Below are 26602 nucleotides of genomic sequence, written 5' to 3'. Positions count from 1 at the left end.
CACTGCACTGAGGATAGGAAACTCTGTCACCACCAATTGAGAATTTCAATAAGCATTTTTCTACGGCTGGCCATGCTTTCCACCTGGCTACCCCTATCCCAGTCAACAGCACTCTACCCCCCCACAGCAACTCGCCCAAGCCTTCCCCATTTCTCCTTCACCCTAATCCAGTCAGCTGATGTTCTGAAAGAGCTGCAAAATCTGGACCCCTACAAATCAGCCGGACTAGACAATCTGGACTCTTTATTTGTAAAATGATCTGCCGAAAGTGTTGCAACCCCTATTACTAGCCTGTTCAACCTCTCTTTCGTGTCATCTGAGATTCCCAAAGATTGGAAAGCAGCTGCGGTCATCCCCCTTTTAAAAGGGGGGCACTCTTGACCCAAACTGCTACAGACCTATATCTATCATACCCTGCCTTTCTAAGGTCTTTGAAAGCCAAGTGAACAAACAGATTCAATATCTTAACCACCATCAATAAGAAACAATACTGTGCAGCCGTATTCATTGATCTGGCCAAGGCTTTCGACTCTGTCAATCACCACATCCTCATCGGCAGACTCGACAGCCTTGGTTTCTCAAATGACAGCCTCACCTGGTTCACCAACTACTTCTCTGATATAGTTCAGTGTGTCAAATCGGAGGGAATGTTGTCCGGACCTCTGACAGTCTCTATGAGGGTGCCACAGGGTTCAATTCTTGGGCCGACTCTCTTCTGTATACATCAATGATGTCGCTCTTGCTGCTGGTGAGTCTCTGATCCACCTCTACGCAGACGACACCATTCTGTATACTTCTGGCCCTTCTTTGAACACTGTGGTAACAACCCTCCAGACGAGCTTCAGTGCCATTACAACTCTCTTTCCGTGGCCTCCAACTGCTCTTAAAGCAAGTCAAATTAAATGCATGCTCTTAAACCAATCGCTGCCTGCACCTGCCCGCCCGTCCAGCATCACTACTCTGAACGGTTCGGACTTATATTTTTAATATTTGGACAACTACAAATACCTAGGTGTCTGGTTAGACTGTAAACTCTCCTTCCAGACTCATGTCAAACATCTCCAATCCAAAGTTAAATCTAGAATTGGCTTCCTATTTCGCAACAAAGCATCCTTCACTCATGCTGCCAAACATACCCTCGTAAAACTGACCATCCTACCGATCCTCGACTTCGGCGATGTCATTTATAAAATAGCCTCCAATACCCTACTCAACAAATTGGATGCAGTCTATCACAGTGCCATCCGTTTGGTCACCTGCGACCTGTACGCTCTCGTTGGCTGGCCCTCGCTTCATACTCGTCGCCAAACCCACTGGCTCCAGGTCATCTACAAGACTCTGCTAGGTAAAGTCCCCCCTTATCTCAGCTCGCTGGTCACCATTGCAGCACCCACCTGTAGCATGCGCTCCAGCAGGTATATCTCTCTGGTCACCCCCAAAACCAATTCTTCCTTTGGCCGCCTCTCCTTCCAGTTCTCTGCTGCCAATGACTGGAACGAACTACAAAAATCTCTGAAACTGGAAACACTTATCTCCCTCACTAGCTTTAAGCACCAACTGTCAGAGCAGCTCACAGATTACTGCACCTGTACATAGCCCATCTATAATTTAGCCCAAGCAATTACCTCTTTCCCTACTGTATTTATTTGTTTATTTTGCTTTTTGCTTTTCACCCCATTATTTATATTTCTACTTTGCACATTCTTCCACTGCAAATCTACCATTCCAGGTTTTACTTGCTATATTGTATCTACTTCGCCACCATGGCCTTTTTTTGCCTTTACCACCCTTCTCACCTCATTTGCTCACATAGGATATAGACTTATTTTTCTACTGTATTATTGACTTTTTGTTTGTTTTACTCCATGTGTAATTGTGTTGTTGTTCGTGTCGAACTGCTTTGCTTTATCTTGGCCAGGTTGCAATTGTAAATGAGAACTTGTTCTCAACTTGCCTACCTGGTTAAATAAATGTCAAATAAAATACATTTTAAAAAATTGAAATAATAGAAAAATGCTAACACTAGAAAAGGTAGAAGCTGTTCATGCTGTCATGTTGGTTCTAGACTTGGTGCATCGGTACCGCTTGCCGTGCGGTAGCAGAAAGAACAGTCTATGACTTGGTTGGCTGGAGCCTGCTATAGAGGTCCTGGATGGCAGGGAGCTTGGCCCCAGTGATGTACTGGGCTGTACGCACTACCATCTGTAGCGCCTATCAGTCGGACGCCAAGCAGTTGCCAAATAAAATTTGATTTGATTTGATACCAAACGGTGATGCAGCCAGTCAAGATGCTCTCAATGGTGCCGCGGTAAAACTTTTTGAAGATCTGTTGGCCCATGCCAAATCTTTGTTCAGGATGTCCAGGATCCAGTTGCAGGGGGAGGTGTTCAGTCCTAGGGACCTGAGCTTAGTGATGAGGTTGGAGGGCACTATGGTGTTGAACACTGAGCTGTAGTCAATGAACAGCAATCTCACATAGGTGTTCCCCTTGTCCAGGTGGGAGAGGGCAGTGTGGAGTGGAGTAAAGATTGCATCATCTGTGGATCTGTTGGTGAGGTATGCAGATTGGAGTGGGTCCAGGGTATCTAGGATGATGGTGTTGATGTGAGCCATGACCAGCCTGTCAAAGCATTTCATGGCTATAGATGTGAATGTTACGAGGCGATAGTCATTTAAACAGGTTACCTTGGTGTTCTTGGGCACAGGGGCTTTGGTGGTCAGCTTGAAACATTAAGTTATTACTCAGGGAAAATGTTAGTGAAGACACTTGCCAGCTGGTCAGAGTACACATCCTGGTATTCCGTCTGGCCCCACGGCCTTGTGAATGTTGACCACTTTAAAGGTCGGCTACGGAGAGCGGGATCACACAGTCATCCAGGGTAGTTGGTGCTCTAATGCATGGTTCGGTATTGCTTTTCATGAAGCGAGCATATAAGACATTCAGCTCGTCTGGTAGGCTCGCAACATCCATATTTTTACCCCTCAATTCCAGATCTGGATGAGTGTTCCACCAAGCAGCACAACTGTCAGTTCCTGTGTGTCAACACCATCGGAGGGTTTACATGCAAGTGTCCTGCAGGTTTCACCCAGCACCAGACCGCCTGCATTGGTGAGTAGTTTTTTTTAATCTTCATTTAACTAGGCAATTCAATTAAGAACAAACTCTTATTTTCAATGACGGCCTAGGAACAGTTAAAGAACCCTTAGACTTAGAGCTGGTAGTTCCCCTAAGCACCTCACTTGCACCTAATTTGAACCCAAACATTTTTTTGAATGAAAGCTCATGAATGTGTATCTTCATCTCTCGTAGACAACAATGAGTGTAATGGGCAGAACAGTGTGTGTGGCTCCAGAGCCTCCTGTGTCAATACTCCCGGCAGCTTCAACTGTGACTGTGGGAAAGGCTTTTCTCTGGACACCACTGGCCTGGAGTGTGAAGGTAAGGATCCAACACACAAGCATGCATGCTGACACACTGACACACACACACACACACACACACACACACACACACACACACACACACACACACACACACACACACACTCCTGCCATAAACACACACACACACACACACACTCCTGCCATAAACACACACGAACACACACACACACACACACACACACTCCCTGCCATAAACACACACGCACACACACACACACACACACACACACACACACACACACACACACACACACACACACACACACACACACACACACCCTGCCATAAACACACACACACACACACACACACACTCCCTGCCATAAACACACACACACACATACACTCCCCGCCATAAGCAGACACACACACTCCCTGCCATAAGCAGACACACACACTCCCTGCCATAAACACACACACACACTCCCTGCCATAAACACACACACACACTCCCTGCCATAAACACACACACACACACACACACTCCCTGCCATAAACACACACACACACACACACTCCTGCCATAAACACACACACACACACACTCCTGCCATAAACACACACACACACACACCCTGCCATAAACACACACACACACACTCCCTGCCATAAACACACACACACACACTCCCTGCCATAAACACACACACATACACTCCCCGCCATAAGCACACACTCACACACTCCCTGCCATAAGCACACACACACACACTCCCTGCCATAAGCACACACTCACACACTCCCTGCCATAAGCACACACACACACACTCCCTGCCATAAGCACACACACACACACTCCCTGCCATAAGCACACACTCACACACTCCCTGCCATAAGCACACACACACACACTCCCTGCCATAAGCACATACTCACACACTCCCTGCCATAAGCACACACTCACACACTCCCTGCCATAAGCAGACACACACACTCCTGCCATAAGCAGACACACACACTCCCCGCCATAAGCAGACACACACACTCCCCGCCATAAGCAGACACACACACTCCCCGCCATAAGCAGACACACACACACCCCGCCATAAGCAGACACACACACTCCTGCCATAAGCAGACACACACACTCCCCCGCCATAAACAGACACACACACTCCCCGCCATAAGCAGACACACACACTCCCTGCCATAAGCAGACACATACACTCCCTGCCATAAGCAGACACACACACTCCCTGCCATAAGCAGACACATATACTCCCCGCCCTAAGCAGACACACACACTCCCTGCCATAAGCAGACACACACACTCCCCGCCATAAGCAGACACACACACCCCCCGCCCTAAGCAGACACACACACTCCCCGCCCTAAGCAGACAACACACACACTCCTGCCATAAGCAGACACACACACTCCCGCCATAAGCAGACACACACACTCCCCGCCATAAGCAGACACACACACTCCCGCCCTAAGCAGACACATACACTCCTGCCATAAGCAGACACACACACTCCCCGCCCTAAGCAGACACACACACTCCCCGCCATAAGCAGACACACACTCCCCGCCATAAGCAGACACACACACACTCCCCGCCATAAGCAGACACACACACACTCCCGCCATAAACACACACACACATACTCCCGCCATAAGCAGACACACACTCCCCGCCATAAACACACACACACACACTCCCCGCCATAAACACACACACACATACTCCCGCCATAAGCAGACACACACACTCCCCCGCCCTAAGCAGACACACACACACTCCCCGCCATAAGCACACACACACACACTCCCCGCCATAAACACACACACACATACTCCCGCCATAAGCAGACACACACACTCCCCGCCATAAACACACACACACACACTCCCCGCCATAAACACACACACACACACTCCCCGCCATAAACACACACACACACACTCCCGCCATAAGCAGACACACACACTCCCCGCCATAAGCAGACACACACACTCCCCGCCATAAGCAGACACACACACACTCCCCGCCATAAGCAGACACACACACTCCCCGCCATAAGCAGACACACACACACTCCCCGCCATAAACACACACACACACACTCCCGCCATAAGCAGACACACACACTCCCCGCCCTAAGCAGACACACACACTCCCCGCCATAAGCAGACACACACACACTCCCGCCATAAACACACACACACACACTCCCGCCATAAGCAGACACGTACACTCCCGCCATAAACACACACACACACACTCCCCGCCATAAACACACACACACATACACTCCCTGCCATAAGCAGACACATACACTCCCGCCCTAAGCAGACACACACACTCCTGCCATAAGCAGACACACACACTCCCCGCCCTAAGCAGACACATACACTCCTGCCATAAGCAGACACACACACTCCCCGCCATAAGCAGACACATACACTCCTCGCCATAAGCACACTCACATACACTCCCTGCCATAAGCAGACACATACACTCCTCGCCATAAGCACACTCACACACACTCCCCGCCATAAGCAGACACACACACTCCCCCGCCATAAGCAGACACACACACTCCCTGCCCTAAGCAGACACATACACTCCTGCCATAAGCAGACACACACACTCCCCCGCCATAAGCAGACACACACACTCCCGCCATAAACACACACACACATACTCCCGCCATAAGCAGACACACACACTCCTGCCATAAGCAGACACATACACTCCTGCCATAAGCAGACACATACACTCCTGCCATAAGCAGACACATACACTCCCGGCCTAAGAACACTCACACACACTCCCTGCCCTAAGCAGACACATACACTCCTGCCATAAGCAGACACATACACTCCCTGCCATAAGCAGACACATACACTCCCTGCCATAAGCAGACACACACACTCCTGCCATAAGCAGACACACACACTCCTGCCATAAGCAGACACATACACTCCTGCCATAAGCAGACACATACACTCCTGCCATAAGCAGACACACACACTCCCCGCCCTAAGCAGACACATACACTCCCCGCCCTAAGCAGACACATACACTCCCCGCCCTAAGCACACACACACACACTCCTGCCATAAGCAGACACACACACTCCCTGCCATAAGCAGACACATACACTCCCGGCCTAAGCACACTCACACACACTCCCCCGCCCTAAGCAGACACATACACTCCCCGCCCTAAGCACACTCACACACACTCCCTGCCATAAGCAGACACACACACTCCCTGCCATAAGCAGACACATACACTCCCCGCCATAAGCAGACACACACACTCCCCGCCATAAGCAGACACACACACTCCCCGCCATAAGCAGACACACACACTCCCCGCCATAAGCAGACACACACACTCCCCGCCATAAGCAGACACACACACTCCCCGCCATAAGCAGACACACACACTCCCCGCCATAAGCAGACACATACACTCCCTGCCATAAGCAGACACACACACTCCCTGCCATAAGCAGACACACACACTCCTGCCATAAGCAGACACACACACTCCCTGCCATAAGCAGACACATACACTCCCTGCCATAAGCAGACACACACACTCCTGCCATAAGCAGACACACACACTCCTGCCATAAGCAGACACACACACTCCCCGCCATAAGCAGACACACACTCCCCGCCATAAGCAGACACACACACTCCCTGCCATAAGCAGACACATACACTCCCTGCCATAAGCAGACACACACACTCCCTGCCATAAGCAGACACACACACTCCCCGCCATAAGCAGACACACACACTCCCGCCATAAGCAGACACATACACTCCTGCCATAAGCAGACACACACACACCCCTGCCATAAGCAGACACACACACTCCCTGCCATAAGCAGACACACACTCCTGCCATAAGCAGACACACACACCCTGCCATAAGCAGACACATACACTCCTGCCATAAGCAGACACACACACTCCCCGCCATAAGCAGACACACACACTCCTGCCATAAGCAGACACACACACTCCCGCCATAAGCAGACACACACACTCCCCGCCATAAGCAGACACACACACTCCCCGCCATAAGCAGACACACACACTCCCCGCCATAAACACACACACATACACTCCCGCCATAAACACACACACACACACTCCCCGCCATAAACACACACACACACACACACACCCCGCCATAAACACACACACATACACTCCCCCGCCATAAACACACACACACACACCCCCGCCATAAACACACACACACACACAATCCCCGCCATAAACACACACACATACACTCCCGCCATAAACACACACACATACACTCCCAGCCATAAACACACACACACACACTCCCGCCATAAACACACACACAAACACACTCCCCGCAATAAACACACAGAAATACACTCCCCGCCATAAACACACACACACACACTCCCCGCCATAAACACACACACACACTCCCCGCCATAAACACACACACACACACTCCCTGCCATAAGCAGACACACACACTCCCTGCCATAAGCAGACACATACACTCCCTGCCATAAGCAGACACACACACTCCCCGCCATAAGCAGACACACACACTCCCTGCCATAAGCAGACACACACACTCCTGCCATAAGCAGACACACACACTCCCTGCCATAAGCAGACACACACACTCCCCGCCATAAGCAGACACACACACTCCCTGCCATAAGCAGACACACACACTCCTGCCATAAGCAGACACACACACTCCCCGCCATAAGCAGACACACACACTCCCCGCCATAAACACACACACATACACTCCCCGCCATAAGCAGACACACACACTCCCCGCCATAAACACACACACATACACTCCCCGCCATAAGCAGACACACACACTCCCCGCCATAAACACACACACATACACTCCCCGCCATAAGCAGACACACACACTCCCCGCCATAAGCAGACACACACACTCCCCGCCATAAGCAGACACACACACTCCCTGCCATAAGCAGACACACACACTCCCCGCCATAAACACACACACACACACTCCCCGCCATAAACACACACACACACACTCCCCCCATAAACACACACACACACACACACACACTCCCCGCCATAAACACACACACATACACTCCCCGCCATAAACACACACACACACTCCCCGCCATAAACACACACACACACACACTCCCCGCCATAAACACACACACATACACTCCCCGCCATAAACACACACACATACACTCCCCGCCATAAACACACACACACACACTCCCCGCCATAAACACACACACAAACACACTCCCCGCAATAAACACACAGAAATACACTCCCGCCATAAACACACACACACACACACACTCCCGCCATAAACACACACTCATACACTCCCGCCATAAACACACACACATACACTCCCGCCATAAACACACACACATACACTCCCAGCCATAAACACACACACACACACTCCCCGCCATAAACACACACTCATACACTCCCCGCCATAAACACACACACATACACTCCCGCCCATAAACACACACACACACACTCCCCGCCATAAACACACACACACACACTCCCCGCCATAAACACACACACATACACTCCCCGCCATAAACACACACACACACACTCCCCGCCATAAACACACACACACTCCCCGCCATAAACACACACACACACACTCCCCGCCATAAACACACACACACACACCCCGCCATAAACACACACTCATACACTCCCCGCCATAAACACACACACACACACTCCCCGCCATAAACACACACACACACACACTCCCGCCATAAACACACACACACACACTCCCCGCCATAAACACACACACACACACTCCCCGCCATAAACACACACACACACACCCCGCCATAAACACACACTCATACACTCCCGACCATAAACACACACACACACACTCCCGCCATAAACACACACACACACACTCCCCGCCATAAACACACACACACACACACACACACACTCCCCGCCATAAACACACACACACACACTCCCGCCATAAACACACACACACACACCCCCGCCATAAACACACACACATACACTCCCCGCCATAAACACACACACATACACTCCCCGCCATAAACACACACACACACACTCCCCGCCATAAACACACACACACACACTCCCCGCCATAAACACACACACACACACTCCCCGCCATAAACACACACACACACACTCCCCGCCATAAACACACACACACACACTCCCCGCCATAAACACACACACACACACTCCCGCCATAAACACACACACACACACTCCCCGCCATAAACACACACACACACACTCCCCGCCATAAACACACACACATACACTCCCCGCCATAAACACACACACATACACTCCACCATCTTTTGCAAGATGTAACCCAAAATGCCTTATGGAATGTCTAACTTCCCCATGTCTGTGACCTCTCCTTCAGATGTGGATGAGTGTGGTAGTAACCATCGCTGTCAGCATGGCTGTCAGAACATGATGGGAGGTTTCCGCTGTGGCTGTCCTCAGGGATATGTGCAACACTACCAGTGGAACCAGTGTGTGGGTGAGTGGGACAGACACACACCAGTCACAAGACCAGTCACTTACTTAAACACTTTTTGCTTCAAGGGGAGCATATGGCCACAAGATATGTCACTGCCCACTGTTGAGACACAGGATCTGTCCTCTGTGCGTCATAATCTCAATTCAGGACCTAACTTACCAAGTATCTGCATTGATCAACTAAATCTGATACCGTGTGGACATCGTGCTTAGGTTGGTCTTTTACTCATTTTGACCCATCAATCTATATTTCTCTCTCTCTTTCTCTCTGTAGATGAGAACGAGTGTTCGGGTGTGTCTGTGTGTGGCTCGGCCTCCTGCTACAACACCCTGGGCAGCTTTAAGTGTGTGTGTCCATCCGGTTTTGACTTTGAGCTGGGTGGGGGTGGGTGCCAGGATGTCAATGAGTGTTCCATGGGCAGTAACCCATGCAGCTTCGGCTGCTCCAACACAGACGGAGGATATCTGTGTGGCTGTCCTGGAGGTTACTACAGGGCTGGACAGGGGTGAGTGGATGGGAGACTCAGCCGTACATTGACTGACTGACACCAGGGATTCCCCAATGGGTTGTGGCTTGTGGCTGATTCCTTATGGGTTAATGGCTCAAAACTTGGTCTTGGTTGCAACCATTGGCTTTATTCACTTATTGGGTGAAGTTTTTTTTTAAATGAAAAATATCTTAAAGACTTGAAAAGCTTTAAGTTGGTCACAGCACAAACATGTATTTGGAACCACTGGGAACCTCATACAACACAACACTGTATAAACAGTCACACTTATTTTCTCCACAAGAAAGAGTATCTCTCAGTGTTAAGGAATGTGAATTCTACTGTGAGTTCTACTGTGAGTCCTGACTTCTCTCTCTCTTTCTGTTCTCTCCCCAGTCATTGTATTTCAGGTCAGGGCTTCCAGGACCAGTTTAGCTCAGAGGGAGGTGATGAGGACAGTTTGTCTCCAGAGGCCTGCTACGAATGTAAGATCAACGGAGACGTCGGCAAGAAGGGACGACACAGACGTCACTCTGCTGGAGACAACGACCTCAAGGTGCTATTGCTACTCTCTTTCCTCTTCTCTTTTTCTGCTATTTTGAAGTCTCACACTCCTCAAATCTACAGGTTATAAATGTGTATGTTGTGTGTATGTGTATGTTTTTTGTTATGTTGCTATGTGCTGACCCTCTCCTCCCTCATCTCCCCAGGAGGTGAGCATGGCCAGCCTAGACACCCAGGAGTCCATCCCCATGAACCTGAGCCTGGCCTCGCTGCACAACAAGGAGCCCCTGCTGGAGCTGCTGCCGGCCCTGGAGCCCCTGGAGCACCATGTGCGCTACGTCATCACCCACGGCAACCAGGACGAGCACTTCCGCCTGCTGGAACGCCACAATGGGAAGAGCGTGCTGAGGTTGGGCAGGAAGCCACCTCCCCCTGGCTCCTACCGCCTGGAGATCGCTAGTCTGCCCCTGTTCGGGCCGCGGCGCCTCCGACAGCTGGAGGAGGAACACGACAGCGACTACCTGCTGGGAGAGATAGGAGACGCCCTGCGCATCAAGTTGCACATCCACCTGAACTGAGCTGCAAGCACTCCAACCCTCCCTAACCTCCTTCCTTCCCGCCCCTGGACTAACCTTATTATGACCCCTCTGATCTTTGACCTTAACCCCAGGACCATCCAATAAATTGGGGTAGGGTGCTTTGAAAGACTGAGTCAACCAGCCCAACCACCACTTTTTAATTGTCAAGTATTTTATTTTGTTTCCCTGACTACCCACACCCCTCCTTGCCTTCCTTACTGTATCTACCCACCCCAGACCCACCCCTCCTATAGATGTAATATCTTAATTTGAGCCAGTTTTCTAGAGCAGGAAAATAATTATACAGCAACAGGAAATGTGAATTATTACGTAGATTATAATTAGTGGGAATTTTTGTAGGGGTTGATAATTTTTTTGTTAGGGCAAATCAAATCTGAAATTTCAAATTGGAAATGTATATACTACAATCAAATATACTGCAAGTTTGCATTTCCTGCCGTGCAGGAACATTTCCAGCAACAAAGGAGTGATCAAATTAAGATCCTACATCTGTATTCTACTTGGAGAACGAGTGGAGGAGATTACAGAAAGGTGTGCAGTGCTTGGACCACAAAACCCTGCCATTTTAGATTTTACACACAAAATGGCTGACGAGAATCGATTCATGCCTTCGAATCCATGAACCTCTGGGATGAAGTAGAAATGGAAGAAGATGCACAAAAAAAGCTGAAAATTGTTGAAATGCTAAATAATGTGCTATAAAGTGGGGAGGGGGGGGGTATTTTACTGTTGAGTTGAGCGTGTGTAGGACAATCTTCTTATGATGATGTGGAAAGGTAAGAACCACTGATTTGCTAAAAGAGTTATAAGGGTATGTGTTGGTGAATGGTGGTCCAAGCAGTCCCTCGCCTGTCTGTAGTCTCTGTGAAATCACAACACTGGGGATAGAGGTCATGCTTCGCCCTACTCGGTATTCTGTGTCATTTAATGTATTGTACTGTCAAAAAACTTCACACGAAGGACTGCAACATTTACACATGTCAGGTTTAACAGTAATGGAGAGTTGGTCATCATGCATAGTATACAACTCTAGGAGTAAATCACCATCAGTAAGCATGGACCCTCTGGTGTGATGGCATGTGCTTCTGGCCCACGTTCTGTTACCTCAATGCGTTTCACTCATGTCCTCCACTCACCATACAATGCTGTTGTAATGCTGCCTCTGGCCAGGAGAGGGCCACACTGTCCCTCAGCATGAACCATGTCCAGTGTCTCAGAGACAGAAGAGGAGGTAGAGGCTGCCCCTAATCACTGGTCCAGGATCAGATATTGTTTTATCTCCCTAATGGAAGGTGGGAATCGCGGGTAGGGTACTCTGATCCTAGTTCAGTGGTTAGGGGTGATTACTATCTCAAGTCCTCTCTCCAAAAGACTGCCAGGACATTGTACTAGTGGTGCTGCAGTTTTATATCGTGCACTGAAACTGCTCTTTGAATTTAATCAGGGAGATTTTGCTTAGAAACGCAGCAAACATCCTGAGGGATTCGGCTTTAGTCAGAACTTTATTTTGAATCTTTTCTGAGAGTTGTCATTCTGACTGGTAGGGGGAACTTATTGGATGGCTGAACCAACTGCAGCCCATAGAGAAACATAGCTGGAGACGAAACATATTGTAACAACCTCAATGGTACATAACAACGTTACCACAACAGACAGGTAACGTTTGGGATTTTTACAGAACACACAGAAATGCGGGCACAAACACACAGGTGAACACCAAAACTCACTGAAAACAAGAGAAAAAGGTGCTAAATAATTCCGTCTCTTACATGATGTACAAAAAAAATCAGTCTTGAATCTTGATTGCAAAAACTGTCATTCTTACTAGGTTTTATGTTTCATGTTTGTCTGTCTTTTGTAATGTCTTAATGCTGAAAACCAATATTATCGAACTTGCTTCTTGAAAATGTAATTGTATATTTTTAAGTGAAATGTAGATGTTTTTTTATGTTGTTTTTAAAAGCGTCAAGGCTGCCCAAGATTGAATGCCTTAAAGTGCTGGTGGCTTTGTTTGCACAGAAAAGAAAAGATCAAATCAAATCCTAGAGTGGCATCCATTTTGTGATCATGCAGTAGATTAGAACACTGTACCTATCATTGTCCTTCTCAGCTCATACTGTAGTCTCTGAGCTCATAATGCTGTCGGTTAGTGGGTGCGGATTGCCAGTAGCCTGATCCCAGATCAGTTTGTGCAACAACCATAGCACAAATAGATCTGGGACATGGTTGGATTGAGTGTCAGAGACCAAAACACACTACTATAGTAGCATTCCCACTCTACAGTTTGTCTCTCTATCGTGATGTTGACACTGTAACAAGCCTATGGGATCAATGCAAAAACATGGCCATCTATCGCTCACTCTGGCAGTGAGTGTCCCTAGCCCTGTTTATACCTGCCGCTAGCATACATCCTTAGTCCCGATCTCGTTCTGATCTCGTCCCATTCTTGTTCTGATCTCTTGCCGATCTTGCTCGTTTACACTTATAAGATCTGATTAAAATCAGTTCACAAAGAGTCTTTTGAATCACCTACACCTGTCTAAAATGTGGGCACAATCAGAATGAGGACAAGATCAGAACAAAGGACGCATGTTAGAACCAGGTATAAATGTGGCTTCTGTCTAGTAACCTATTTCTGATGCTCAACTATGATTTTGCTCTCTGAACATCCAAGGTTACTGCACTGTTCCCACAGCCTGGGCTATATTTATGCATAACCACCATTTTTCGAACATGGGAACATTGTATACTTTATCTTTTTTTTGTCTGTCCGTTATTTTATTTGCCAATACATGTTAAGAAAAGAATGTGCGTGTGCGTACTGTATCTCAGCTTCAGTGTCAAACTTGAACTTCACTGGTATCGCTCAATCAGTCAGTTCTGATTTGAATTTGAGGGAAACAAGAACTTGAATGTCATTTCTTTAGAGGTGCACAGGAGGGTGTAGAGAACACAGACAGACTCAACACCTGGAGCTCTCTCTGAAACCAGCTGATGGTTTCCATGACAATCATTGAGCCATACCATACCTCTAACTGGGGCAAAACTGAACATCCCTGACAAACTAGTCTTTTCTCATTTTCCAAACTCTTATTTTATGCTGGAACGAATCTAACATTAATTGGGTGTACACATGTGCGATCTGTCAAATCTGAGTGATTCTCATCATTTTGTAAACTTTTGTCAGTGACATTTAATGGCAATAAAAGTATTGTGGGTTATATTTTTAAAGGATTGTCTTGGAGTTTCATTTTCCAGCTCGATGAATGTCCCATTAGCGCTTTGTTAAGGTGATTAAAGTGAGTTAATGTGCTGATATGTTTTATTGATTTTACAGGAAGAGTTATCGGTAACTGCCAAAATAAAGGAAACACCAACAAAGTGTGTTGGGCCACCACAAGCTGCCAAAACTGCTTCAATGCACCTTGGCATAGATTCTACAAGTGTCTGGAACTCTACTGGAAGGATGCAACACCATTTTTCCACAAGAAATTCCATAATTTGGTGTTTTATTGATGGTGGTGGAAAACACTGTCTCACTCAACGTTCCTGAATCTCCCATAAGTGTTCAATTGGGTTGAGATCTGGTGACACACACACACACACATATACTTTAAACCCCCTATGCTCCTTTGAGATCCCTCTTTCAGTCACTGAGATCTCTTCTTCTAGCCAAGGTAGCCAAAATAATGGGGCATTTTTAATAACTGGGCATTTTTATACATGACCCTAAGTGTGATGGGATGTTAATTGCTTAATTAACTCAGGAATCACACCTGTGTGGAAGCACCTTCTTTCAATATACCTTGTATCCCTCATTTACTCAAGTGTTTTCTTTATTTTGTCAATTACCCATATCTACCCATTCCAACCATTCACCCCCACACAGGAAATTGAAGAACCCCATTTTATTTCACAGAATGAAACTTTGCGTAGCAAAAACAAAGCAGTTAGGAAATATATACATACAAATCTTGAAAACGCAAGCAAAGCTGCCTGCTCTGACTCCCCTCGTCCCAAGACCTGGCTACCTCAAGAATCACAGTCCAACGATAAGATTGAGAGAGCTACAAACCACAGACTCCAAACTTGAGTCGGAATACAAAAATAAAGTATTTCTGGTCTTTCTAAGTCGCAGTTGTAGAGTTCATTTTCACCAAGCTTGGCAGGGTGGCTAAAGCAAACAGGTCAACCAAAGAATATGTAGATATAGATAGTAAATATATGGCTTTGTTTCAGTTATACAGACACAAAACACACTAATAATATTTCTATGAAGACAAATCACCCGTTTGGTTTCTTAAAGAGGTGACTGCATCTGTAAACACAGTTGTAATATAATAATAATCTGTAAGAGAATAATATTGGTTAAAAAGTTCGTAACTGCTGAATATACTGTAACAAATCATCAACTGGAGGTGCAGAAACAGGTGAGATGTAAATACTGCAAGATACTATTATGTCTAGGTTTATTCTGTAGTTAAGAGATCTTGTTTGAAATCCCAGATCACAGGATGTTTGAAATGGCTTGGTAGCTCTCCCCTGCATTTTAGCCAGTCTACAGGGACTACAGCAGGGGGAGATGCAGCAGAGGATTTTAAGGCAGCAGTGCAGTATAACCCCTTTCTACCTCTTGGTCTGAGTTTCAAGGAGGCTGCTCTTGAGGGTTCTGATCTCGGTCTGGGTCTTGAGGGTTCTGAACTCTGTCTGGGTATTGAGGGTTCTGATCTCGGTCTGGGTCTTGAGTTTTCTGATCTCGGTCTGGGTCTTGAGGGTTCTGATCTCGGTCTGGGTCTTGAGGGTTCTGATCTCGGTCTGGGTCTTGAGGGTTCTGATCTCGGTGTGGGTCTTGAGGGTTCTGATCTCGGTCTGGGTCTTGAGGGTTCTGATCTCGGTCTGGGTGTTGAGGGTTCTGATCTCGGTGTGGGTCTTGAGGGTTCTGATCTCGGTGTGGGTCTTGAGGGTTCTGATCTCGGTGTGGGTCTTGAGGGTTCTGATCTCGGTCTGGGTCTTGAGGGTTCTGATCTCGGTGTGGGTCTTGAGGGTTCTGATCTCGGTGTGGGTCTTGAGGGTTCTGATCTCGGTCTGGGTCTTGAGGGTTCTGATCTCGGTCTGGGTCTTGAGGGTTCTGATCTCGGTCTGGGTCTTGAGGGTTCTGATCTCGGTGTGGGTCTTGAGGGTTCTGATCTTGGTGTGGGTCTTGAGGGTTCTGATCTCGGTCTGGGTCTTGAGGGTTCTGATCTCGGTGTGGGTCTTGAGGGTTCTGATCTCGGTCTGGGTCTTGAGGGTTCTGATCTGGGTCTGGGTCTTGAGGGTTCTGATCTCGGTCTGGGTCTTGAGGGTTCTGATCTCGGTCTGGGTCTTGAGAGCTCCAGTCTGACTACTTGTATGTTTCTACAGCAGGGCCAGTCAAACTGCCCCCTTTAAACCCTACCAGGGTCGTTTTCATTAGGGAACACCGTAGCAAAACGTTGTGCAACAGAAAAAACAAAAACAAGCCTTCCTTATTGGACAAGTTCTGGTAGTCCCTCTCCGTTTCAGTCCGTTTGGTGCCTAATGAACACGACCCAGGTCTAGACCAGGGCGTAGTCAAACTGCCCCCTCTCTGCACCCTCTTTGTGTTCGGTCCAGGAGGAGGATGGCATGCGGCTGTAGGGGTCCAGCAGAATGCGGAAGCAGCGCACCAGCAGGAAGACAAGGAAGAGCATGAGGAGCCCCACGAAGGCAAAGGCCGTCCTCTGCTCTGCGTCACCCCCCACCAGAGGAGGACTGCTGGGGGCCCCAGGGAGGGAGGGCCCAGGGGACAGCAGCAGCTCATAGTCCAGAGTGGGGACATCATTCATCCTCCAAGGGGTCCGGCGCGAGAAATGGCACACAAATTGGATGGTGGGGGTAGTGGGCCACAGGGGTACGGAGGGACGGATGGACAGTGATATGTTCTATTCGGCCTTTGTTATCCAGGTTCGTCTTTTTTTGATGAAGTGTCTTCTTCAAGAGAGATTTGATCTTGATCTCTTCTGACAGGGTGATAGACAGACAGTATGATCAGTACCAGTACCTCTTCCGCTCACAGTGACCGACCCATAGGCAGTAGTAGATGACTACAGAACATGTGTTTATCAGAGCCCTGTCGTATCCACTCTCTCACACAGACATCCACCTTGACAGACCGGACATGACACAGGCACCTGCCAGTGTGGATAAACACAGCAGTACAGCACAGGGCAACAGCGTACTGTACTAGTAGTACTACCCAGGTTCCTCAATGGGAGCTAATTGTGTACAGATGCGATATACCCAGGTGTTGTCTGTAGTGGATGCTAATCACAGCCAGGCGAGACGTAGATGTGTAAACGAGCTGACAGCATGACAGCAGCATGCGCCTGTGTGTGTGTGTATATATTTGCGTAAACAATATGAGAGGCTAAAAGGCTAATCAGATCAGAGGGGGGTCAGTAGATCAATGATGCTGAATGTGAAAGCAACGCACAGCATTAGATGCTAAGTACCGGTAAGCCTTTTCTCCAGGGAAGGGGCAGTTAGTGGGTTTGAAAAGCAGAGCTCTGTCTGAAGCCCAGTGTGGGTCTAACAAGTAAACACTCTCACCCTGCGGTCTCCTTATATAGTGTGTACTTTTAGGATTAAATACGTGGTGAAAGATGTCCGTCTGTCTGTGAATGGGTTTGAGCAGTCACTGATGATAACAGTCAAAGGCCCTGAGTCCTCGGTAGGGTATTACTGTGTTGAAGAAAAGGATCCTCTGAAAGAAGAGTTGGTTTCCTCTGGTGTCCTAAGCCAAGCATTAATCCAGGTCTGTAACCCAAGACTAACAGCTTCTCCTCCACGCGACTTCACTGCTTCCTCCCCTTAAAACACAACCTGGAAGCACAAGAAACACAGTCAACATTCCCATTATGATCACTCTGACTAACATCAATATAATGCTGTATGCATTATTTATATGCGTTATGGGACTTATAATGATTAGGTTGAAGGTTGACGCTCACAACCATGAGCCTTAATAGACCATAGCCAGAACAGAGAACTTTAAAACCCTGCAAACTCCACTAAATACTCTAATCAAATCACATTTTATTATTCACATGCGCCAAATACAACAGGTGTTACTTATGAGCCCCTAACCAACAGTGCAGTTTTAAAAAATACAGTAATTAAAGAGCAGCAGTAAATAATAATACATACAGGGGGGTGCAGGTACAGAGTCAATCTGCAGGGGCACCGGTTAGTTGAAGTAGTAGACAACAGAGAGTGGCAGTGGTGTGGAGAGGGGAGAGGGGAGGGGGGAGGCAATGCGAATAGTCTGGGTAGCTATTTGACTAGATGTTCAGGAGTCTTATGGCTTGGAGATAGAGGTTGTTTAGAAGCCTCTTGGACCTAGACTTGGCGCTCTGGTCTGCTTGCCGTGTGGTAGCAGAGAGAACAGTCTATGACTAGGGTGCCTGGAGTCTTTGACATTTTTTAGGGCCTTCCTCTGACTCCGCCTAGTATAGAGGTCCTGCATGGCATGAAGCTTGGCCCCAGTGATGTACTAGGCCGTTCACACTACCCTAAGTAGTGTGTTGCGGTCGGAGGCCGAGCAGTTGCCATACCAGGCAGTGATGCAACCATGCTCTCAATGGTGCAGCTGTAAAACCTTTTGAGGATCTGAGGACCCATGCCAAATATTTTTTTTCTCCTGAGGGAGAATAGGTTTTGTCGTGCCCGCTTCACGACCCTCATGGTGTGCTTGGGCCATGTTAGTTTGTTGGTGTTCTCTGACCTCCTCCCTATAGCCTGTCTCGTTGTTGTCGGTGATCAGGCCTACCACTGTTGTGTCATCAGCAAATTTAATGGTGGTGTTGGAGTCGTGCCTGGCTGTGCAGTCATGAGTGTTAGACTCAGGTGAATAAATAACAATAACATTCTGACATTTCCCAGCTGCTGTAGTGAGTATTACTGACATTTTGCTTTATCACCTTCATTTACTGGATGATTATAGCAGCATTAGAAGAGCATTAGCTGTAATGAATACATGCTTATAAACAATGATGGGTGGTTCCACCAATCCGGTACCATTTGCGAAGTGTAACTTGGTATAATTTTTTTTTTTTTTAACATTCTGTCATAAAGAGCAGATGTTCAACTTGATAAAAAACATGTTTTCCTATCTTAAAAGGTGAAATAAATGTTAAAAAGACTATAGTAAGTGCCAAACAAAGTAACAGGGTTGACGGTGTCATCTTAAATCAACATAAATCTCCTCGTGACAGGGAGAATGGAAGCATGTTGTGTGCAACCAGGCGTGGAAATTGACTGCAAAAATATATATAGAAAAAAAATGTAAACGCTAAAACAGTTCTAGCCTGACTATCTATGGGTTGACATGTTATGCTAGATGCACTCAGTTTTCCACCACAAAACACCAGAAAATGGCCACAAAGAGTAGAACCAGCTCACCTGCTTTTACACTATGATTTGACTATTAAATGTTCAATGTTTCATTTCAAAAATATATTTTATAGGGAATAGTTTCACCACATTAAAACATAACAGGGTTGACCTTAAGATGAGGGACAGATATAAATGAATCACTAAAAGCAAAGCAACAAAATAACTAGGACTTTCTAATAATTGTGAAACTTGGAGAAATGTTGGGATTATTCCTATTAGTGACACAGGGTTGACGTAGGGACATGTTAAAATGCTGCATATTGGCATGTTACCGTGTGGTCTATATTACATTTAATATAACAGGCTTTTAAAATTCAGTATTGGTGCACAATTTCGACTTTAAGTATCAAAAGGCACTCTTTTTGTGGAACAACCCTGATAATGCAAATTCATTCATCAGTGCATTGTTTCAGAAGCTCATTTGCTCATTGAAAGAAAAATGTGCAATCAAATGACTTCTCATTAATTATATAAATCTCCCTGTCGACCGGAACGGGTTTCAAATCAAGAGGGCGTGAGAGTGTGAGAGAGAGAGAGAGAGAGAGAGAGAGAGAGAGAGAGAGAGAGAGAGAGAGAGAGAGAGAGACAGTGAGAGAGACAGAGAAAGAGACAGTGAGAGTGAGAGAAACAGAGAGAGAGACAGAGAGAGAGAGTGAGAGAGACAGAGAGAGAGACAGAGAGAAAGATAGAGAGAGAGACAGAGAGAGACAGTGAGAGAGACAGAGAGTGAGAGAGACAGAGAGAGAGAGACAGAGAGAAAGATAGAGAGAGTGAGAGAGACAGAGAGAAAGACAGTGAGATTGAGAGAGACAGAGAGAAAGACAGAGAGAGAGACAGAGAGTGAGAGAGACAGAGAGAGAGAGACAGAGAGAAAGATAGAGAGAGTGAGAGAGACAGAGAGAAAGACAGTGAGATTGAGAGAGACAGAGAGAAAGACAGAGAGAGAGACAGAGAGAGTGAGAGAGACAGAGAGAAAGACAGTGAGAGTGAGAGAGACAGAGAGAAAGACAGTGAGAGTGAGAGAGACAGAGAGAAAGACAGTGAGAGTGAGAGAGACAGAGAGAAAGACAGTGAGAGTGAGAGAGACAGAGAGAAAGACAGTGAGAGTGAGAGAGACAGAGAGAAAGACAGAGAGAAAGACAGTGAGAGTGAGAGAGACAGAGAGAAAGACAGAGAGAGTGAGAGAGACAGAGAGAGAGACAGAGAGAGTGAGAGATACAGAGAGAGAGAGACAGAGAGAAAGATAGAGAGAGAGACAGAGAGAGACAGTGAGAGAGACAGAGAGTGAGAGAGACAGAGAGAGAGAGACAGAGAGAAAGATAGAGAGAGTGAGAGAGACAGAGAGAAAGACAGTGAGATTGAGAGAGACAGAGAGAAAGACAGAGAGAGAGACAGAGAGAGTGAGAGAGACAGAGAGAAAGACAGTGAGAGTGAGAGAGACAGAGAGAAAGACAGTGAGAGTGAGAGAGACAGAGAGAAAGACAGAGAGAAAGACAGTGAGAGTGAGAGAGACAGAGAGAAAGACAGTGAGAGTGAGAGAGACAGAGAGAAAGACAGAGAGAGTGAGAGAGACAGAGAGAGAGACAGAGAGAAAGACAGAGAGAGTGAGAGAGACAGAGAGAGACAGAGAGAAAGACAGAGAGAAAGACAGTGAGAGTGAGAGAGACAGAGAGAAAGACAGTGAGAGTGAGAGAGACAGAGAGAAAGACAGTGAGAGTGAGAGAGACAGAGAGAAAGACAGTGAGAGTGAGAGAGACAGAGAGAGAGACAGAGAGAAAGACAGAGAGAGTGAGAGAGACAGAGAGAGAGAGACAGAGAGAAAGACAGAGAGTGAGAGAGACAGAGAGAGAGACAGAGAAAAAGACAGAGAGAGTGAGAGAGACAGAGAGAGACAGAGAGAAAGACAGAGAGAGTGAGAGAGACAGAGAGAGACAGAGAGAAAGACAGAGAGAGTGAGAGAGACAGAGAGAAAGACAGAGAGAGTGAGAGAGACAGAGAGACAGAGAGAAAGATAGGGGAGATGGATGGACAGAGCAAAAGCACCTGCAGTGAATGAGCATAAGTATGGAGAATCAAGTAGAGGGTTGGACAGAGCCAGGTTGGAGTACAGTTATAGCATCCTCTACCTCTCCTCTAGCTAGCCGACCTTGGCCATGATTCACACACAACGCTGACACATTACTGTATCTAGAAAGAAGTATGTAACATTGTACAGTCGTGGCCAAAAGTTTTGAGAATGACACAAATATTAATTTCCACAAATTAATTGCTACTTCAGTGTCTTTAGATATTTTTGTCAGATGTTACTATGGAATACTGAAGTATAATTACAAGCATTTCATAAGTGTCAAAGGCTTTTATTGACAATTACAGGAAGTTGATGCAAAGAGTCAATATTTGAAGTGTTGACCCTTCTTTTTCAAGACCTCTGCAATCCGCCCTGGCATGCTGTCAATTAACTTCTGGGCCACATCCTGACTGATGGCAGCCCATTCTTGCATAATCAATGCTTGGAGTTTGTCAGAATTTGTGGGTTTTTGTTTGTCCACCCACCTCTTGAGGGTTGACCACAAGTGCTCAATGGGATTAAGGTCTGGGGAGTTTCCTGGCCATGGACCCAAAATATCGATGTTTTGTTCCCCGAGCCAGTTATCATTTGCCTTATGGAAAGGTGCTCCATCATGCTGGAAAAGGCATTGTTCGTCACCAAACTGTTCCTGGATGGTTGGGAGAAATTGCTATCGGAGGATGTCTTGGTACCATTTTAAAAAATGTATTATTATTTATTACAAAAAACACAAAGAAGGAGTAACATTAAAGCATTTGAACATGAAGGACAAACAATACAGCATCAAGACACTATCAAACATGTATCAGTCTTTCCGCAACAGAGCCATCCTTATGTGTGAGGGTGCGTGTGCATGATTTTGATATAAAATATCTGTCAAATATCTGTCAGTTTCCTTTCTCATGATCACAATCTTGTGAAACCCGAACCCTCCAAGATCCCCCGCAGTTCCCCAATAGCTGTCCCTCAACCATTCGAGACCCCTCCCACAGTCCCCCCGGAAGAAAAAAATAGTTGAAATACAATTAACTCCATTCCCCACCCCCAATAGTCCCCCAATGCACCAACAACCAAGAGAATGAACTAAAGAGAAACAAGGAAAAGACAGAAGAAAACAGCAAACAACAATGCCAAAAATGTGTAACTTGCCTCCTGGGTGGCGCAGTGTTATAGTGCCAGCTGTGCCACCAGAGACTCTGGGTTCGCACCCAGGCTCTGTTGCATCTGGCCGTGACCGGGAGGTCTGTGGGGCGATGCACAATTGGCCTAGCGTCGTCCGGGTTAGGGAAGGTCTGGCCGGTAGGGATATCCTTGTCTCATCACGCACCAGCGACTCCTGTGGTGGGCCGGTCGCAGTGCACGCTAACCAGGTCGCCAGGTGCACGGTGTTTCCTCTGACACATTGATGCGGATGGCTTCCAGGTTGGATGCGCACTGTGTTAAGAAGCAGTGCGGTTTGGTTGGGTTGTGTTTTGGAGGACGCGTGGCTTTCGACCTTCGTCTCTCCCGAGCCTGTACGGGAGTTGTAGCGATGAGACAAGATAGTAACTACTAACAATTGGATACCATGAAAATGGGGTAAAAATGTTTTTTAAAAACACACGAAAATGTGTAACTAAATAATACATTTAAAACAAAGGACATCAAGGACAACTGAAATCATAACAGCAATGCCTACTGTATATGTCTGTGTGCATGTCTGGCACTATTACATGTATGTGTGTGTTGTTGTATGTGTTTATTTGAATGAGAGTGTGTGTATAGGCATCTGTACAAACACCTGCACGGCATCTGCTTCAGGCAAACCGGCATTAGTTGTAAAAAGACTGCCACTTAGTGTCATTCAAATGTACTTTTATTATTATATCTTTTAACCATCATTCTCTCTCTCACACAGCAACTCCACTCCCACTTGTCTCCAATTCCACATACCAACCCTCAGCTTCCCTCAGCCCATCCCACCCTCAGCTTCCCTCAGCCCATCCCACCCTCAGCTTCCCTCAGCCCATCCCACCCTCAGCTTCCCTCAGCCCATCCCGCCCTCAGCTTCCCTCAGCCCATCCCACCCTCAGCTTCCCTCAGCCCATCCCGCCCTCAGCTTCCCCCAGCCCATCCCACCCTCAGCTTCCCTCAGCCCATCCCATCTATCTCTGCTGGCCACCCACTTTGTGTTTCTACGCAACACATATCTTTCAACTATGCTATGATGTTTAACGTACAATTTCAATCTATCTAATCACATAGAATCTACAGATTGCATGTTGAAGATAAATACTTTTACTAAGAGTATTAGTATATTAGTAATTGACTGACCCGGTCTCTCCAGATCTCCTAACAGTACTTTTTCTAGGGTCAATTTTAGATCAATGCTATGCATTTTCAGCCATTCCTGAACCTGAGACCAGAAACAGGCTACCTGAGGGCAATACCAAAATCTGCAGAGCTTCGATGATTTTATGCCCCAAATATTCAACATTTTGTTGGTGGCAAGAATTCTATACAATCATTTTAGCTGAAAAGCACAAAGTCTTGAATCTGGTGTTGTTTTATATATAAACTCATACACGCTGTACCATGGAATCGATACATCAAAAATCTCTTCCCAACTATTTTGCAATCTGTATGGCACAGTTGTCAACATCCTGGTCCTCAAATGAAACTGGTGTACTTTCCTATTTATGCTATTTTTACTCCTCCTCCAGTTTTGATCCTTTATATTGGGCAGACAGACCAGTTCCCTACCTCCTCCCACTGCCACCTGCCTCCTCCAGTTTTGATCCTTGATATTGGGCAGACAGACCAGTTCCCTACCTCCTCCCACTGCCACCTGCCTCCTCCAGTTTTGATCCTTTATATTGGGCAGACAGACCAGTTCCCTACCTCCTCCCGCTGCCACCTGCCTCCTCCAGTTTTGATCCTTGATATTGGACAGACAGACCAGTTCCCTACCTCCTCCCGCTGCCACCTGTCTCCTCCAGTTTGGATCCTTTATATTGGGCAGACAGACCAGTTCCCTACCTCCTCCCGCTGCCACCTGCCTCCTCCAGTTTTGATCCTTTATATTGGGCAGACAGACCAGTTCCCTACCTCCTCCCGCTGCCACCTGCCTCCTCCAGTTTTGATCCTTGATATTGGGCAGACAGACCAGTTCCCTACCTCCTCCCGCTACCACCTGCCTCCTCCAGTTTTGATCCTTTATATTGGGCAGACAGACCAGTTCCCTACCTCCTCCCGCTGCCACCTGCCTCCTCCAGTTTTGATCCTTGATATTGGGCAGACAGACCAGTTCCCTACCTCCTCCCACCTGCCTCCTCCAGTTTTGATCCTTTATATTGGGCAGACAGACCAGTTCCCTACCTCCTCCCACTGCCACCTGCCTCCTCCAGTTTTGATCCTTTATATTGGGCAGACAGACCAGTTCCCTACCTCCTCCCGCTACCACCTGCCTCCTCCAGTTTTGATCCTTTATATTGGGCAGACAGACCAGTTCCCTACCTCCTCCCGCTGCCACCTGCCTCCTCCAGTTTTGATCCTTTATATTGGGCAGACAGACCAGTTCCCTACCTCCTCCCGCTACCACCTGCCTCCTCCAGTTTTGATCCTTTATATTGGGCAGACAGACCAGTTCCCTACCTCCTCCCGCTGCCACCTGCCTCCTCCAGTTTTGATCCTTTATATTGGGGATGAAATTGAGATTGTAGCCAGCTCTGCAATGCTTGTTTGAAAAAGACAGATACTTTGAAAAAATAATCATTTTCAATTAATCGAAAATGAGACATGGCAATCTGCACAAAGGCAAAAAGGCAATGGATGAGCTTTTCTTAGTCATCTACTTGAGAACCATGTAGGGTTCAAATAAAACTTTTGAATGAGTGAAGCTTTTAGAGAGAGGTTTAGTGCTTTTATATTTAATCATCTCAACCCACCCAAATCATATTCATTATATAGACAGGCTCTTTTTATTTTGTCTGGTTTAGCGTCCCAGATAAAGCGAAATATGTTTTGCTCATATGATTTGAAAAACGAATCATCAGGCAGCGCCATAAGTAAGTGAGTAAACTGAGATATGACTAGGGAGTTAATCAGGGCAATTTTTCCATAAATAGACAGGTATTTACCTCTCCATGGTTGAAGGAGCATGTCTATTTTTTGTTTTCTTTTGAAATTCATTGTGGATGTCACAACTTCTGCCGAAGTCGGTCCCTCTCCTTGTTCGGGCAGCGTTCGGCGGTCGACGTCACCGGTCTTCTAGCCATCGTCGATCCACCTTTCATTTTCCATTTGTTTTGTCTTGTTTTCACACACACCTGCTATTCATTTTTCATTACATGTCGTGAATTTAACCCTCTGTTCCCCCCATGTCTGTGTGTGTAATTGTTTATTGTCAGGTTGGCACTCTTCCGACTGGAAGTAAAGCAACAGTAAAGTGCTTTGTCCACTCATCTCTGCTCTCCTGTGCCTGACTTCCAATGCACCAGCTACACCCA

General features: G+C 47.0%; 2 protein-coding genes across 4 annotated transcripts in view; one reads left to right on the top strand and one right to left on the bottom strand.

Annotated features, from left to right (window-relative positions):
• fbn2b (fibrillin 2b) overlaps positions 1 to 14827 on the top strand; it is a 143132-nt gene extending 128305 nt beyond the window's left edge. For all 3 annotated transcript variants that reach the window (XM_052475118.1, XM_052475116.1, XM_052475117.1), the window contains exons 59-64: positions 2993 to 3109; positions 3311 to 3439; positions 9887 to 10006; positions 10280 to 10511; positions 10890 to 11049; positions 11204 to 14827. In XM_052475118.1, coding sequence (XP_052331078.1) covers positions 2993 to 3109; positions 3311 to 3439; positions 9887 to 10006; positions 10280 to 10511; positions 10890 to 11049; positions 11204 to 11575 — 1130 coding nt within the window. In that variant the 3' untranslated portion in view covers positions 11576 to 14827. The remainder of the gene's footprint in view (positions 1 to 2992; positions 3110 to 3310; positions 3440 to 9886; positions 10007 to 10279; positions 10512 to 10889; positions 11050 to 11203) is intronic.
• A 2143-nt stretch (positions 14828 to 16970) lies between these two features.
• On the bottom strand, positions 16971 to 18468 carry LOC118400781 (cortexin-1-like). The gene has a single exon (XM_035797781.2). The coding sequence runs from the start codon at positions 17437 to 17439 to the stop codon at positions 17170 to 17172; it is 270 nt and encodes an 89-aa protein (XP_035653674.1). The 5' UTR covers positions 17440 to 18468; the 3' UTR covers positions 16971 to 17169.
• Between the last annotated feature and the right edge of the window lie 8134 nt (positions 18469 to 26602).

The sequence above is a fragment of the Oncorhynchus keta genome, chromosome 22 (assembly GCF_023373465.1).
Source record: "Oncorhynchus keta strain PuntledgeMale-10-30-2019 chromosome 22, Oket_V2, whole genome shotgun sequence".
Taxonomy (NCBI): domain Eukaryota; kingdom Metazoa; phylum Chordata; class Actinopteri; order Salmoniformes; family Salmonidae; genus Oncorhynchus; species Oncorhynchus keta.
The sequence above is the reverse complement of the archived record's forward strand: the minus strand, read 5'-3'. Positions and strand labels throughout refer to the sequence as shown.

Coding starts and splice junctions, on each gene's coding strand:
- LOC118400781 (XM_035797781.2), bottom strand. CDS start 17,439: ATGAATGATGTCCCCACTCTGGACTATGAGCTGCTGCTGTCCCCTGGG.